This window comes from Symphalangus syndactylus, chromosome 22 (assembly GCF_028878055.3).
Source record: "Symphalangus syndactylus isolate Jambi chromosome 22, NHGRI_mSymSyn1-v2.1_pri, whole genome shotgun sequence".
NCBI classification, from domain to species: Eukaryota; Metazoa; Chordata; class Mammalia; order Primates; family Hylobatidae; genus Symphalangus; species Symphalangus syndactylus.
The window spans coordinates 60,119,063-60,136,765 of NC_072444.2; the positions used below are offsets into that span (position 1 = coordinate 60,119,063).

General features: G+C 37.8%; 1 protein-coding gene across 12 annotated transcripts in view; it reads right to left on the reverse strand.

Annotated features, from left to right (window-relative positions):
• Positions 1-17,703, reverse strand: part of ZRANB3 (zinc finger RANBP2-type containing 3) — a 307,089-nt gene that overhangs the window by 119,376 nt on the left and 170,010 nt on the right. For 3 of the 12 annotated variants that reach the window (XM_055262013.2, XM_063630965.1, XM_055262015.2), the window contains one exon: positions 8,937-9,020. The exons of the other annotated variants lie outside the window; for them this stretch is intronic. In XM_055262013.2, the coding sequence (XP_055117988.1) occupies positions 8,937-9,020 (84 nt within the window). The remainder of the gene's footprint in view (positions 1-8,936; positions 9,021-17,703) is intronic. 12 annotated transcript variants of the gene reach the window in all.

Genomic DNA, 17,703 nt, shown 5'->3' on the forward strand with positions numbered 1-17,703 from the left:
TGCCCTCTAGGAGGAGATATTATCTCCAATAGAGCTGTTAAAGCATAGCAGATTGATTACACGGTGGTCTCTTCTTTCTTTGAAATACTTCTTTCCAACCCTTTCTTGGATTGACAGCAAAGGGATAAAATAAATGAACACAAAATTACTATGAAAGAGAATGAGAGGAGACATCAGAGAATAAGTGCTTTGAAGAAATATTTAGAAGGCATAATGCAGATAGACAAGTGGTAACTGACTTGGCAAAAGAAAGGAAGCAATAATTTAAACTGCTTGCAAAAGACAAGTTATTCTCTAGATCTTTCAGAAAATCAGAAGCTCGAAGCACCAAGTACTGTGAATAAATGTTAAGAGAAGGGTTGAAATCTAGTGGATCAATTGAACTTACACATTAGGACAACTGATCCAATAACATATCTCTATCAATGTGACAACAAAAATACCAGCCCATAAAATTCCCAATCATCTCCTAGGAGTCCATACTACCCACTACTGAAAATAGCTGTTAGAGAATAATTAACAAATAAAAAATTCCTGTTAGGTTGGATTATGATTACTAATATTAATAACTTAAGTATCTATCCATTTTACTGGATAAAAAATACTGGGTGCATTTTAGCACAAATAGGTGTCAATTTGAGAAATGTGGAACTCGTTAACATTAGCTTCATAAAAAATAAATATTAAACATAAACAGTACACACAATATTAAAAAGATATACTTGTAGCCGGGCACGGTGGCTCATGCCTGTAATCCCAGCACCTTGGGAGGCCAAGGCGAGCACATCACGAGGTGAAGAGATCGAGACCATTCTGGCCAACATAGTGAGACCCTGTCTCTACTAAAAATACAAAACTTAGCCAGGCGTGGTGGTGTGCACCTGTAGTCCCAGCTACTCAGGAGGCTGAGGCAGGAGAATCGCTTGAACTCAGGAAGCAGAGGTTGCAGTGAGCCGAGATCGTGCCACTGCACTCTAGCCTGGCGAGAAAGCAAGATTCCGTCTCAAGAAAAAAAAAAAAGATATACTTGCATGTAGAGTCAATTACATAACTATAGTGAAGGAATGGAATCTACTGTATGATAAAATTATACACATACCATTTAGTTATTATCAACAAGAAATTTATTGTTTAAAAAAATCTACGTGCTGTCACTATATAAAAATTTTTAAGATTTACTTATAATCATTATAAATTGCTGAAACTTGTTTATTAAAATATTTTGACTTCCTTTAATGCATTATGTCCCCATATTTATATTAAAAATTCACACACTAATAAAAATGGGAAAATACTTGCCAACACCTATTCTGCACCTATTTTTCCATTCATACACTTAGGTATATTTTGATCACATGGTCACGAAAAAAATCTAACATTCAGAACTACCAATATTGGGAAGAAGTTGGTAGGTGGTGGTTTTTGTTTTGTTTTGTTGAAAAGGCAGTGTTTGCCATTAAAATGGATTCTTAAGCACACTCTCCACTTACATGAGACATTGTACAGGTGTGCAGTATGCTAGCTGGAGGTCTTTTGGTATGACTGCTACATGCTGGCAAAGACAACATACAAGTGTCTTCAAACAGGCTAACCACATAGGCCACACTTGCCTCCTGCAGAGTACCAACAGTTGTATTCCCAAAATGCAGATCGGTTTTGAAGTCTGAGCAATCTATTTTCAGTGTGTCATAGTGCCAGGACCTGGTCTGTAACAGTGAGGTTTCCTCACTGCTCCAGGGGAGGGTACACTATTGAGAGAAGTTTCAGCTAGTTGCCTCCTGGGTCTTATGCCACTAGTTGATCCTAAGTGCCACATGCCTGGTATGAACCATGGTTCAGAGGAATTATTTCTGTTACCCACTCTCCCCACCCACATCTCTTTCATCTAGAGCTTGGAATGCTAGTGGTGGCATTTGTTCTAAAGAGTGATGACAATACCACATTTGCAAAAACCCCAGCCTCATGTTTGGGGTGCAAAGGGGAAATAAGAGGGATTAGGGAGGACTAGAAGAGGTGCCACCTGTAAACACTTAGTCTTTTTAAATTTGCTGAATTTGAAGAATTTGCCCAGTATCTCATGGATGGTAATAGTGGTGCTGAGATTTGAACTTGGGCAGTCTGACTCCAAAGTCTTGCTTTACTAAAAGCCAACTTTTACCTAATAATATAAAAATTATATTAAATATATTTCTTGGGATTATTTTCCTATGCTATTTACACCCTTGTGTGTGTGTGTGTGTGTGTGTGTGTGTATTGGGGACAGCTACACAAAAGCAGGAGATTCTGGGACTAGGAAACATTCCTAACTTTAGGTTTTGGCCTTTATTTTTCTTAATTCTCAATTCCTACATATATAAAACAGGAAGATCCACTGTTTGGGGGATGGTTGAATAAAATGTGGGGCATGCCAACTATGGACTAATAAGCAACTATTCATAAGAATCATTTAGATCTTTATGTAAGGGGTAAGATGAATGTCAAAGATAAAAATGGAAGTCTCAGAGTAATATGTTTAGTATGAAGGATTATGTATGTGTGTAGATGTGTGTACATATGTATGTCTGTATAATAATGGAAACAGTTCCAGAAGAATAAACATCAAGATATGATACATTGCTTACCTTCGGGGTCATAGTGAAAGAGACTGAAAAGGTTACGTGAAAAACTGGGGTTTTGTTACCCCATTTTGTTTTTATTTTGTCTATCTGAAAGTTTACAATAAGCAAATAATGCTTTTGTAATTAAAATTGAATGAAGTAAAAAGAATCTTAAAAAAAAAATACCTTCAATAGCTCCCACTTCATAGCATCGGTCTCCAAAGTGTGGGGATGGGTAGACTCCAGAGGCATTCAAGTCAACCCACTGAGGGGCAGAAGGAACTTTCCCTACATATTGTATTCTTATCTCAGCTTTCTAAATTAGCTTCTCTTTCATGTAAGTTTTAAAATATACATAATGCTTAGAATAGTAACATGAATATAATTCATGCATTGGCAGTATGCTAAAAAACAATGCTTTAAAATGAGGTGTATACAGAGTTGAGAAGACTGGCAAGTGCCTAGCAGGCATGGGCACAACTTGACTGACAGAATTGGCCAGTAAAGATACAATGAGCCCTTTATAGAGTTACACACTTTTGTTACTTAAACAGAATTACGAATAAAAAATGAAGTACAAATATGAGTCTATAATGAAAAAAACACAAGTTACACAAAACAAAACATTTATAAATGCTTACAGATGTTCCTAAATCCAGAAAAATAACACTCTTTGATTAACCACTTATCACATCTATAATGTTTTTTCAACATTGTCCACTGCTTACACTTTGACTGCCTCTTCAGGTGACAATAACTTTGTAATATTTGAGAAATATGATATTTCAGTCTTTACTCAAGCATGGATGATCGAATTTTGTTGTTTATTAATGATAATTTTTTAAAGTTTATTTCAAGTTTATAACTTACTGTCATACTCTGTGTGTGTACATGTATTTCTAATTATAATTGAATTTCAAAAAAATCTCTATCAAATTTCTGTCAAATATAAGCTATAAAAATTGAAAGAATTATTTGCAGATTATCCTCTGGCTCTCTACATTTCAACCTTGCTTCTCTTCCAGTACTCACAAGTTCCCAGCATCTGGCACCATAAGAAACGTACGCACTCCAATATGTCCACTTACCCATTACCAGGATTATTTCTGGAAGCCATTCCTATACTAGGTTGGCTAGCAATAACCTAACTAAATACATATATATAACCCACTAAATCCAAACCAAACATACCGCTAATATAATTTCTTCTTAGCCTGATCCCAACAACACTTGGTGATAACTCCACCATCACAAAACACAAGGAAAAATATGAGAAGAGGAAGCTGTGCTGAAAAGAGATCTTTTAATATATTAAAAGTGTCTACTTCTATAAATTTGACAGGGACATATGATACTGTGAAAAATGCCAAAACTCTCTCCTAGGGTCTTGAAATGGCCTAAAAAGTGAGTGATTCTTTTTTTTATTTCCCCCCAAGAGATGGGTTCTCACTATGTTGCCCAGGCTAGAATACAGTGGCCATTCACAGGCACAACCATAGTGCACTGCAGCCTCGGTCTCCTGGGCTCAAGTGATTATCCTGCTTCAGTGACCTGAGGAGCTGGGACTACAGGCACATGCCACCAGGACCAGCTAAAAGTGAAAGATTCTGAAGATTAAGGTCCATAGTTTCATGGGAAGGAAAGAAAATTATAAAACAAATTTGTAAATGCATTATCAAAGAGGTAAAGTGCACAGAACAAAGAGAAAAGGTGTAAATGAATAAGAAAAATCTTTTTAAGGACAAAGTATAAGCAGTATGCTTTGGAGGTAGGTTTAAAACAAAAGGATACTTAATTCCTAACAAACTAAAATTAGCAACAACCAAAAAATTGTAAATCTCTCTAAAGACATTATGAAACATGAAATTTCTTTTGAGCTTAGAATAATTATTTTCTCATTCAGTTTTACAGAGTAAGTAAAAATTCATTTATCCTTTTCTAAATTGAAAGAATAAACATGTGCCTTATAATCTCCTTTTGATCATATATAATTTAAAAAAGGCATTTCCCAGTAGCATTTAACATTAGCTTACGATGATGAGACAGGACGTTTATGGCCAAGAACATATATGCTTATCTGTGTTCATGAACACACACACATACACATGCAGAGTTAACTTTTGACTTTGGAAATCACTCTCTGATTTTTTAAAGTTAGGTTCTCTTGTGCCTCTTGTAGCAATCCTTTCCTCTCATCCTTGGCTCCTGGCAACCATTAATCTGTTTTTTGCCTTAGTAGTTCTGCACATTCTGGAACGTTATGTAATATAAATAGAATTATACAGTAAGTAGCCTTTTAAATCTTATTTCTTTCACTTAGCATATTGCATTTGAAAGTTATATATGTTATTGGGTATATTAATAGTTCATTGCTTTTATTGTCAAGTAATACATTCCAATGTATGGCTATATCACAATTTCTGCAATCACTTCAGTTGAAGGACATCTGGATTATCCCAGTTTTAGGTAATTATAAATAAAGCTACTATAAACAGCTGCATACAGATTTCTGAGTGAACATGTTTTCATTTATCTTTACTAAATACCCAGCAGTAGGATTTCTGATTTGTATCATCAGTGTATGCCATAATGTTTCCAAAGTGGTTGAACATTTTGCATTCCCAGCAGCAATGTAAGCAATGTAATTCCCAGCAGAAAGTTCCAGTTGTTCGGTAACCTTGCCACCATTCTAATGCACATGTACTGGTACCTCACTGTGATTTCAACTCATTCTCTAACGACTAAGGCCTTGGGCATTTTTTCACGTGCTTATTTGACTTCTGTATATCGCCTTAGGTCAAGTGCCTTTCTAAATCTTTTAACTGTTTTTAAAATTATTTTGTTTCCTTATTACTGAGTTTTGGGATTTTTTTTTTTTTTTTTTTTTTTGAGACAGTCTCATTCTGTCGCCCAAACTGGAGAGCAGTGGCACGATCTCAGTTCACTGCAATCTCTGCCTGCCAGGTTCAAGTGATTCTCCTGCCTCAGCCTCCTAAGTAGCTAGGACTACAGGTGTGTGCCACCATGCCGGGCTAATTTTTGTATTTTTTTATTTAGTAGAGATGGGGTTTTGCCAAGTTGGCCAGGGTGGTCTCGAATTCCTGACCTCAGGTGATCTGCCCACCTTGCCTCCCAAAGTGCTGGGATTACAGGTGTGAGCCACCCTGCCTAGCTGAGAATTTTTTTTTTTTTTTTTTTTTTTTTTTTTTGAGACAGAGTCTCGCTCTGTCGCCCAGGCTGGAGTGCAGTGGCGCGATCTCGGCTCACTGCAAGCTCCGCCTCCTGGGTTCACGCCATTCTCCTGCCTCAGCCTCTCCGAGTAGCTGGGACTACAGGCGCCCGCCACCACGCCCGGCTAATTTTTTTGTATTTTTAGTAGAGACGGGGTTTCACCGTGGTCTCGATCTCCTGACCTCGTGATCCGCCCGCCTCGGCCTCCCAAAGTGCTGGGATTACAAGCGTGAGCCACCGCGCCCGGCCCCTAGCTGAGAATTTTTAATATATTATTTTAAAAATTCCTTTTGTGTACTTATAAATTTATATATTCCTTTATCAAATATGTAGTTTACAATTTTCTCTCCAAGTTTATGGCTTGTCTATTCACCTCTTAACAGTGTTGGGGAGAGACATTTTAAGTTCTGATGAGGTGAAATTCATCGCTTTTGTCTTTTACTGTTCATGAAGTTTGTGCCCCGTCTAAAAAAATCCTTACCTAACCCAAAGTCCCAAATATACAATCCATTTATCATTAAATTTTGCATATTGTGTAATATATGGTTTGGGTTTCTTCTTCTTTTCACATATGGATGTCCAATTGTTCCAAGAGCTTGTGTTGAAAAGACTAGCTTTTCTCCAGTGAATTGTCTTGCATATTGTCAAAAATCAATTGATCACATATATGGGTCTATTTCTAGATTCTATATGTTCCAGTGATTTACATGTGTCTCCTGATTGATGACTGTAAAGAGAAATAGTGTGAATTAAGATTCTTTTCTTCTTTTTCAAAGTTCCTTTAAAAAAGGAACTTTGCCTTTGCATATAAATTTTAGATTTAAAATGTCAATTTCTATAAAATCTTACTCGGGTTTTATTGTTATTGCACAGAATCTACTGAACAATTTGAGGGAAACTGCCATTTAAAAAATATTGAGGCGGCCGGGCGCGGTGGCTCACGCTTGTAATCCCAGCACTTTGGGAGGCCGAGGCGGGCGGATCACGAGGTCAGGAGATCGAGACCACGGTGAAACCCCGTCTCTACCAAAAATACAAAAAATTAGCCGGGCGTGGTGGCAGGTGCCTGTAGTCCCAGCTACTCGGAGAGGCTGAGGCAGGAGAATGGCGTGAACCCGGAAGGCGGAGCTTGCAGTGAGCCGAGATCGCGCCACTGCACTCCAGCCTGGGTGACAGAGCAAGACTCCGTCTCAAAAAAAAAAAAAAAAAAAAAAGAAAAAAAAAAAAAATATATTGAGGCCAGGCATGGTGGCTCATGCCTGTAATCCCAACACTTTGGGAGGTCAAAGTGGGAGAATTGCTGGAGGCCAGGAGTTCGAGACCAGCCTGGGCAACATAGCAAGACCCAATCTCTATAAAAAATGAAAAACAATTAGCTGAGTGTGGTGTTGTGCTCCTGTAGTCCTCACTGCTTGGGAGGCTGAGAGAGGAGGATTGCTTGAGCCCAGGAGGTTGAGGCTACAGTAAGCTATAATTGTGCTACTGCACTTTAGCTTGGGTGACCAAGCAAGACCCTGTCTCTTAAAAAAATTTTTTTTTGACCAGGCGCGGTGGCTCACGCCTATAATCTTAGCACTTTGGGAGGCCAAGGCAGGTGGATCACCTGAGGTCAGGAGTGCAAGACCAGCCTGGATAACATGGTGAAACCGTGTCTCTACTAAAAATACAAAAATTAGCTATGAGTGGTGGTGGGCACCTTGTAATCCCAGCTACTTGGGAGGCTGAGACGTGAGAATTCTTTGAACCTGGGAGGCACATGTTGCAGTGAGCCAAGATCGTGCCACTGCACTCCAGCCTGGGCACCAAACTCTGTCTCAAAAAAAAAAAAAAAAAAAAAAAAATTTTTTTTTTTAGTCTCCCTGTCCACGAACATGGTATATCACTCCATTCATTTAGGTCTTCTTTTATTTTTCATTAGTGTTTTGCAGGTCTTGTAAGTTTAACTTTATAAACAATTATAAACAAATTATCAAACTGTTTTCCAAAATGGTTGTAGTATTTTGCTTTCCAACCACATGAGTTTAACAATGAAACAGTTTGACACATGATAGAATTGGGGGAAAATTTACGACACTCTGTTCTTATATCAAATAATAGTGCCCTGCAAATGTAACAGAATGTTTAGTTCTGGTTTATCATCCAAGAAGAATATTATAGACTAGACAAGATTTAGAAAGGGGAAACAATCTAATTGTTAACATAACAGAGGGAGATAATGGAGAGTGGAAATTACAGGAGGATACATTGGAAAACTGAAATTATTCAGAGTGAAATGATGATGACAGATTACAAATAGAATTGACAAAGAACAGCCCAGATAAACAGAATACAAACTTGCTCACTAAATACTGAACTATCAAAGTGCTCTGAAAGTGGAATAAAGGTATCATCATGAAAAGAGTAGAATGTAAATTACAAAGTAATTGGAGATCGTTCCATTTGTCAAAAGAGGGACAATTTGATGATCAATAAGGATTATAAATAAAATTTATTCAAAAAAACATGAGTTGAAAACTCTCAAATACTCAATAAATTAGAATTAGAAAGGGTCTTTCCTCACCTTGATTTTTTCTTTTTTTTTTGAGATAGAATCTTGCTCTGTCACCCAGGCTGGAGTGCAGTGGTGCAATCTCGGCTCACTGCAACCTCTGCCTCCTGGGTCCAAGCAATTCTCCTGTCACAGCCTCCTGAGCAGCTGAGATTACAGGCATGCACCAGCCACCCCCAGCTAATTTTTATATTTTTAGTACAGATGGGGTTTCGCCATGCTGGCCAGGCTGGTCTTGAACTCCTGACCTCAGGTGATCTGCCCACCTCGGCCTCCCAAAGTGTTGGGATTATAGGCATGAGCCACTGCGTCTGGCCCTCATCTTGATTTTTTTTTTTTTTAATTATTATACTTTAAGTTCTAGGGTACATGTGCACAATGTGGAAGTTTGTTACATATGTATACATGTGCCATGTTGGTGTGCTGCACCCATTAACTCGTCATTTACATTAGGTATATCTCCTAATGCTATCCCTCCCCTCTCCCCTCACCCCACAACAGGCCCCAGTGTGTGATGTCCCCCTTCCTGTGTCCATGAGTTCTCATTGTTCAATTCCTACCTATGAGTGAGAATATGCGATGTTTGGTTTTTTGTCCTTGCAATAGTTTGCTGAGAATGATGGTTTCCAGCTTCATCCATGTCCCTACAAAGGACATGAACTCATCAGTTTTTATGTCTGCATAGTATTCCATGGTGTATATGTGCCACATTTTCCTAATCCAGTCTATCATTGTTGGACATTTGGGTTGGCTCCAGGTCTTTGCTATTGCAAATAGTGCCGCAATAAACATACATGTGCATGTGTCTTTATAGCAGCATGATTTATAATCCTTTGGGTATATACCCAGTAATGGGATGGCTGGGTCAAATGGTATTCCTAGTTCTAGATCCTTGAGGAATTGCCACACTGTCTTCCACAACGGTTGAACCAGTTTACAGTCCCACCAACAGTGTAAAGGTGTTCCTATTTCTCCACATCCTCTCCAGCACCTGTTGTTTCCTGACTTTTTAATGATGGCCATTCTAACTGGTGTGGGATGGTATCTCATTGTGGTTTTGATTTGCATTTCTCTGATGGCCAGTGATGATGAGCATTTTTTCATGTATCTGTTGGCTGCATAAATGTCTTCTTTTGAGAAGCGTCTGTTCATATCCTTTGCCCACTTGTTGATGGGGTTGTTTGTTTTTTTCTTGTAAATTTGTTTAAAATGTAAGACTTATACCCTGAAAGCTACAAAACATTGTAGGATTTCTTTTTTAATTAAAAAAATGGAAAGACATTACTGTTCATGAATTTGAAAACTTACTATTATAAAGATGCTAAACTCCCAAGGCTAATCTACAGATTCAATGCAATCTGTGTCAAAATTCTAGCTGACTTCTTTGCTGAACTTGACAAGCTGATACAGAAATTTACATAAAAATGCAAGTGACACAGAATAGCCAAAACAACCTTGAAAAAGAACAAAGTTGAAGGACTTCAACTTGCCAACTTTGAAAATAAAGAGCACTGGACACCATTGTAAGTTGCTAACAAAACAACTTATTACATTGAAAATTAATAAATGAGAAGGAAAAAATTTATCCTGCCTTTCTTAAACAAACTGAACCAGTGAATGTCCAAATAATAAATGATGAGGAGGTTTTATTTTAAAGAGGCATGCCAACTATTTTTTTTTTTTTTTTTTGAGATGGAGTCCCCAGGCTGGAGTGCAGTGGTGCGATCTCGGCTCACTGCAAGCTCCGCCTCCCAGGTTCACGCCATTATCCTGCCTCAGCCTTCCAAGTAGCTGCGACTACAGGCGCCTGCCACCATGCCTAGCTAATTTTGCTTTTGTATTTTTAGTAGAGACGGGGTTTCACCATGTTAGCCAGGACGGTCTTGATCTCCTGACCTCATGATTCACCCACCTCAGCCTCCAAAAGTGCTGGGATTATGGGACTGAGCCACCGCACCCGGCCATGAGGCATCCCAACTATTAAATGAAGAAAGTGTGTTAGAATATCACCATTCTGCAACGTCCAATGGCTTAATAATGTACTGAACATTGACAGCTGCTAACATCATAAAAAGAGAGGCTTTAGATATCTCCTAACAGAAGAAAACATCACTACAAAGGAGAATTGTCTCTAAATATTAGAAGTTTCTAGATCTAAATACGAATATGGAAATACAGAAGACAAAGGAACATGTTAACACCATGAGGATGCAGGCAGCAGAATCTAGATTATAAAAACCATTTCGATTCTTCAACAATGGAAAAATAAATAAATAAAACAAGGAAATAAAAGAGAAACCCATGACTTAAGTGACATCCATCATTTGCTGTATGTGAGCCTTATTTGGGTACTGATCTATACAAACTACAGGGAAAAAACCAAAAAGAACCCCACAAAATAGTAAAATTATGTATTCACAAAACAATTGGAAATTTCAACCTTTACTGCATTTTTTATAACATAAAAAGTGCATTTTAATTATGTAAAATTAAATATGTTTTATGTGTGTGTGCATGCTTGTGCTTTTCCATAGGTTACTGGGGTACAGGTGGTCTTTGGTTACATGAATAAGTTCTTTAGTGGTGATTTGTGAGATTTTGGTGCACCCATCACCCAACCATTTACTGCATTTTTAATGCAATCAAGGGATTTAATGCAATTAATTTTATTTTTTAAGGTATAATAATGGTATTATAATTAATTACTTTTTAAATGGGGATTAAAATTTATAGTTTTTTTTTAAATTTTACTTTTAGTTCCGGGATACATGTGCAGAATGTGCAGGTTTGTTACATAAGTAAACGTGTGCCATGGTGGTTTGCTGTACCTATTAACCCATGACTTAGGTATTAAGTCCCACATAATTATTTTTAAGAACAGTCCCGGCCGGGCGTGGTGGCTCATGCCTGTAATCCCAGCACTTTGGGAGGCTGAGGCGGGCAGATCATGAGGTCAGGAGATTGGGATCATCCTGGCCAACACGGTGAAACCCCGTCTCTAATAAAATACAAAAATTTAGGCAAGCATGGTGGCACACACCTGTAGTCCCAGCTACTCAGGAGGCTGAGGCAGGGGAATCACTTGAACCTGGGAGGCAGAGGTTGCAGTGAGCAGAGATCATGCCACTGCACTCCAACCTCGCAACAGAACAAGACTCCATCTCAAAAAAAAAAAAAAAAGAAGAACAGTCCTTCCTTACTCTTTAGAGACACACATGAAACATTTTATAGAGAAAATACAATCTCTAGGATTTCCTTCAAAATAATATGGAGTAGAAGAGGTAGATGGGAGCATAGCGAAAACAAAACTGGTCATGAGATAATCATTGTTGAAGCTGGGTAATGAGTACATGGGGGGGTCATTATACTATAGGATGTACTTTTGTATATGTTAATTTTTCCATAGTAAAATATTTAAAATATCAGGAAATAAACTAAGAAATAAAAGTCATGAAATCCAGGAATTTGGGGATCCAACAGAGCAGAATGGCCCAAGGAAATTCAGGGTGACAGCTTTCTGCTATGCCTAAAGAAAAATCGGTTTAGACTGGAGCATAACAGAAGGCTGTGGGAGGAAAATCTCCAGGAAAAAGAAAGAAGCTTATTTTATGTGCTTATGAGACATGTTGGAAGTTGACAGATTGGTTGGAGTCTTGCAGTGAAAAAGCAGCAATAGCTATATAGAAAACCAAACAGATGGGAAAAAAATGAATTATAAGGTAAACAAAAAGTTGACCAAGAAAGGAACAGTCAACTGCTTGATTTAGTAGAGAACAATATTAATTTCTTCAGTCCATTAATTTAATATACTTAGTCAATAATATAAAATCGGACACTGAATTACCAAATAATTCAAATACTGGAAGGAGAATGGAAGAAAAGGGGTGTCAAAGGGTGTTTATACTCTTGTTTTTTCACTTTTTAGTTATGTGATTTGACAAGTTACTTAACCGTTCCAAATACAGCTTAACCTCTCCAAATACAGCTTCCTCATCTATAAAATGGACATACTATCATCTGCCTTGTAGGATTATTGAAGGAATTAAAGATAATACATCTAAAACACATGGCATAGTATCTTATATATAAAATATCATATAGCCAATAAAAATTATGCATTTTAGTTACTGATATCAAAAAATGTCCTAAGATAGCATTAAGTGATAAAGACATAATACAGAAAAGTGTGTACAATATGATCCTATTTATATAAAATTGCTTATCTATCAATTCATCCTTCTCTATGTACTTAAGTAGAGAAGGTATCTAGAGGGAAAGTTACGAAAGCACTTCAGTTGACTTTTAATTTTTTTTTCTTTTAGTTACGGCTGATTTTTTTAAATTATTATTATACTTTAAGTTCTAGGGAAATGTACACAACATGCAGGTTTGTTACATAGGTTTACATGTGCCATGTTGGTTTGCTGCACCCATCAACTCGTCATTTACATTAGGTATTTCTCCTAATGCTATCCCTCCCCCAGGCCCCCACCCTCCGACAGGCCCCCATGTGTAATGTTCCCTGCCCTATGTCCAAGCATTCTCACTGTTCAATTCCCACATAAGAGTGAGAACATGAGGTGTTTGGTTTTCTGTCCTTGTGATAGTTTGCTGAGAATGATGGTTTCCAGTTTCATCCACGTCCCTGCAAAGGACATGAACTCGTCCTCTTTTATGGCTGCATAGCATTCCATGGTGTATATGTGCCACATCTGCTTAATCCAGTCTATCATTGATGGACATTTGGTTTGGTTCCAAGCCTTTGCTATTGTGAATAGTGCCACAATAAAGATACATGTGCATGTGTCTTTATAGCAGCATGACTTATAATCCTTAGAGTATATATCCAGAAATGGGATCACTGGGTCAAATGGTATTTCTAGTTCTAGATCCTTGAGGAATCGCCACGCTGTCTTCCACAATGGTTGAACTAGTTTACACTCCCACCAACAGTGTAAAAACATTCCTATTTCTCCACATCCTCTCCAGCATGTGTTGTTTCCTGACTTTTTAATGATGGCCATTCTAACTGGCGTGAGATGGTAGCTCATTGTGGTTTTGATTTGCATTTCTCTGATGAGCAGTGATGATGAGCAATTTTTCATGTGTCTTTTGGCTGCATAAATGTCTTCTTTTGAGAAGTGTCTGTTCATGTCCTTTGCCCACTTTTGGCTGGGGTTGATTTTTTCTTGGAAATTTGTTGAAGTTCTTTGCAGATTTTGGATATTAGCCCTTTTTCAGATGGGTACATTGCAAAAATTTTCTCCCATTTTGTAGGTTGCCTGTTCACTCTGATGATAGTTTCTTTTGCCGTGCCGAAGCCCTTTACTTTAATTAGATCCCATTTGTCTATTTTGGCTTTTGTTGCCATTGCTTTTGGTGTTTTAGTCATGAAGTCCTTGCCCATGCCTATGTCCTGAATGGTATTGCCTAGGTTTTCTTCTAGGGTTTTTATGGTTTCAGGTCTAACATTTAAGTCTTTAATCCATCTTGAATTAATTTTTGTATAAGGTATAAGGAAGAGATCCAGTTTCAGCTTTCTACACACGGCTAGCCAGTTTTCTGAGCATCATTTATTGAACAGGTAATCCTTTCCTCATATTTGTTTTTGTCAGGTTTGTCAAAGATCAGATGGTTGCAGATGTGTGGTGTTATTTCTGAGGCCTCTGTTCTGTTCCATTGCTCATATCTGTTTTGGTACCAGTACCATGCTGTTTTGGTCACTGCAGCCTTATAGTATAGTTTGAAGCCAGGTAGCATGATCCCTCCAGCTTTGTTTTGTTGCTTAAGATTGTCTTCGCAATGCGGACTCTTTTTTGGTCCCATATGAACTTTAAAGTAGTTTTTTCCAATTCTGTGAAGAAAGTCATTGGTAGCTTGATGGGGATGGCATTGAATCTGTACTTGGGCAGTATGGCTATTTTCACAATATTGATTCTTCCTATCCATGAGCATGGAATGTTCTTTCATTTGTTTGTGTCCTCTTTTATTTCATTGAGAAGTGGTTTGTAGTTCTCCTTGAAGAGGTCCTTCACGTCCCTTGTAAGCTGGATTCCTAGGTATTTTATTCTCTTTGTAACACCTGTGAATGGGAGTTCACTCATGATTTGGCTCTCTGTCTGTGATTGGTGTATAAGAATGCTTGTAATTTTTGCACATTGATTTTGTATCCTGAGACTTTGCTGAAGTTGCTTATCAGCTTAAGGAGATTTTGGGCTGAGACGATGGGGTTTTCTAAATATATAATCATGTCATCTGCAAACAGGGACAATTTGAATTCCTCTTTTCCTAACTGAATACCCTTTATTTCTTTCTCTTGCCTGATAGCCCTGGCCAGAACTTCCAACACTATGTTGAATAGGTGTGATGAGAGAGGGCATCCTTGTCTTGTGCCAGTTTTCAGAGGTAATGCTTCCAGTTTTTGCCCATTCAGTATGATACTGGCTGTGGTTTATCATAAATAGCTCTTACTATTTTGAGATGTGTTCCATCAGTACCTAGTTTACTGAGAGTTTTTGGCATGAAGGGCTGTTGAATTTTGTCAAAGGCCTTTTTTGCATCTGTTGAGATAATCATGTGGCTTTTGTCATTGGTTCCGTTTATGTGATGGATTAAATTTATTGATTTGCATTATGTTGAACCAGGCTTGCATCCCAGGGATGAAGCTGACTTGTTCGTGGTAGATAAGCTCTTTGATGTGCTGCTGGATTTGGTTTGCCAGTATTTTATTAAGGATTTTCGCATCAATGTTCATCAGGGATATTGGTTTAAAATTCCGTTTTTTTGTCATGTCTCTGCCAGGCTTTGGTATCAGGATGATGCTGGCATCATAAAATGAGTTAGGGACGATTCCCTCTTTTTCTGTTGATTGGAATAGTTTCAGAAGGAATGGCACGAGCGCCGGGTATGGTGGCTCATGCTTGTAATCCCAGCACTTTGGGAGGCCGAGGCGGGCGGATCACGAGGTCAGGAGATCGAGACCACGGTGAAACCCCGTCTCTACTAAAAATACAAAAAATTAGCCGGGCGTGGTGGCGGGCACCTGTAGTCCCAGCTACTTGGAGAGGCTGAGGCAGGAGAATGGCGTGAACCTGGGAGGCGGAGGTTGCAGTGAGCCAAGATTGCGCCACTGCACTCCAGCCTGGACGACAGAGCAAGACTCTGTCTCAAAAAAAAAAAAAAAAAAAAAGAAGGAATGGCACGAGCTCCTCTTTGTACCTCTGGTAGAATTCCCTGTGAATCTGTCTGGTCCTGGACTTTTTTTGGTTTGTAGGCTATTATTGCCTCAATTTCAGAGCCTGTTATTGGTCTGTTCAGAGATCCAACTTATTCCTGGTTTAGTCTTGGGAGGGTGTATGTGACAAGGAATTTATCCATTTCTTCTAGATTTTCTAGTTTATTTGCGTAGAGGTGTTTATAGTATTCTCTGATGGTAGTTTGTATTTCCATGGGATCAGTGGTGATATCCCTTTTATCATTTTTTATTGCGTCTATTTGATTCTTCTCTCTTTTCTTATTAGTCTTGCTAGCGGTCTATCAATTTTGTTGATCTTTTCAAAAAACCAGCTCCTGGATTCATTGATTTTTTGAATCACTGATTTTGGTTTTTTGTGTCTCTATCTCCTTCAGTTCTGCTCTGATCTTAGTTAAACTATTTCTTGCCTTCTGCTAGCTTTTCAATTTGTTTGCTCTTGCTTCTCTAGTTCTTTTAACTGTGATGTTAGGGTGTCGATTTTAGATCTTTCCTGCTTTCTCTTATGGGCATTTAGTGCTATAAATTTCCCTCTACACACTACTTTAAATGTGTCCCAGAGATTCTGGTACGTTGTGCCTTTTTTCTCATTGGTTTCAAAGAACACCTTTATTTCTGCCTTCGTTTCATTATGTACCTACTAGTCATTCAGGAGAAGATTGTTCAGTTTCCATGTAGTTGTGCAGTTTTGAGTGAGTTTTTTAATCCTGAGTTCTAATTTGATTGCACTGTGGTCTGAGAGACAGTTTGTTGTGATTTCTGTTCTTTTACATTTGCTGAGGAGTGCTTTACTTCCAATTATGTGGTCAATATTAGAGTAAGTGTGATGTGGTGCTAAGAAGAATGTATATTCTGTTGATTTGGGGTGGAGAGTTCTGTAGATGTCTATTAGGTCTTCTTGGTGCAGACGTGTGTTCAAGTCCTGGATATTCTTGTTAATCTTCTGTGTCACTGATCTAATATTGACAGTGGGGTGTTAAAAAGTCTCCCATTATTATTGTGTGGGAGTCTAGGTCTCTTTGTAGGTCTCTAACGACTTGCTTTATGAATCTGGGTGCTCCTGTACTGGGTGCATATATATTTAGGATAGTTAGCTCTTCTTGTTGAATGGATCCCTTTACCATTATAGTAATGGTCTTCTTTGTCTCTTTTGATCTTTGTTGGTTTAAAGTCTGTTTTCTCAGAGACTAGGAGACTTTTACTTTTTTTAAAAAAATGTTTTTTCTATGTGTGGTTTGTTAAAATAAGTATGAATAACTTTCCAAAATGAAATAAACTATCTTTAAATCAATAAAAGTAAAGGAAATGAAACAACTTATAAAGACAATGTTAACGCATGGGACAAGGCATTCCTAAGAGAAAATTAGCAGATGATAGCATTCATTACATGAAAGATAGATAAAACTATGTAAAAATTATTAGATCTATAGACAAGAGTAGAAATAAAAAATGAAAAGTTTACTTATTAGTATAGTAGAATTATGGTATTTTTCCTTTCCATTTTTATTGTTATAGTCCTACATACATAAGTATATATATTTTAAAACTTCTTACTCATATTAAGCCAAAATCTACCTCCCTATTAAGTTCCACTGCTTGATACTAGTTTTGCTCTCTGAGGCCACAAAGACATAAGTCTAATTCTTTTAGAACATGACAGATCTTTAAATATTTAAAAACCTGTTCCCCTTAGGGCTTCTCATTTTCAAATTCCTATAGGCTTCATAAGATCAAGTACTATGTCTTATTCATCTTTGTATTGCCGGCAGCTCTGAAATAATGTCTTAAATATAGTAGGCAATCAATAACATTAGACATTTTTGAATTGAATATGAAATTCCTCTCATTATTCTGGTCACCCTTTTCCAGATATGTTTTCATTTGTTAACATGCTTCTTAAAACATGGCTTCCAGTTCCCTCTTAGCTCCTCACACTCATTGTCTTCAATGACCTTCTAAAATCTACTCCAACTATCCCTATGTTTACAACCAGGTCCTAAGAAACCGTTCTATCTGGTAAATTCAGACATTCCACTCTCTACTTACCCCATCCTTCGAAGGTGCTTGTTCATTCA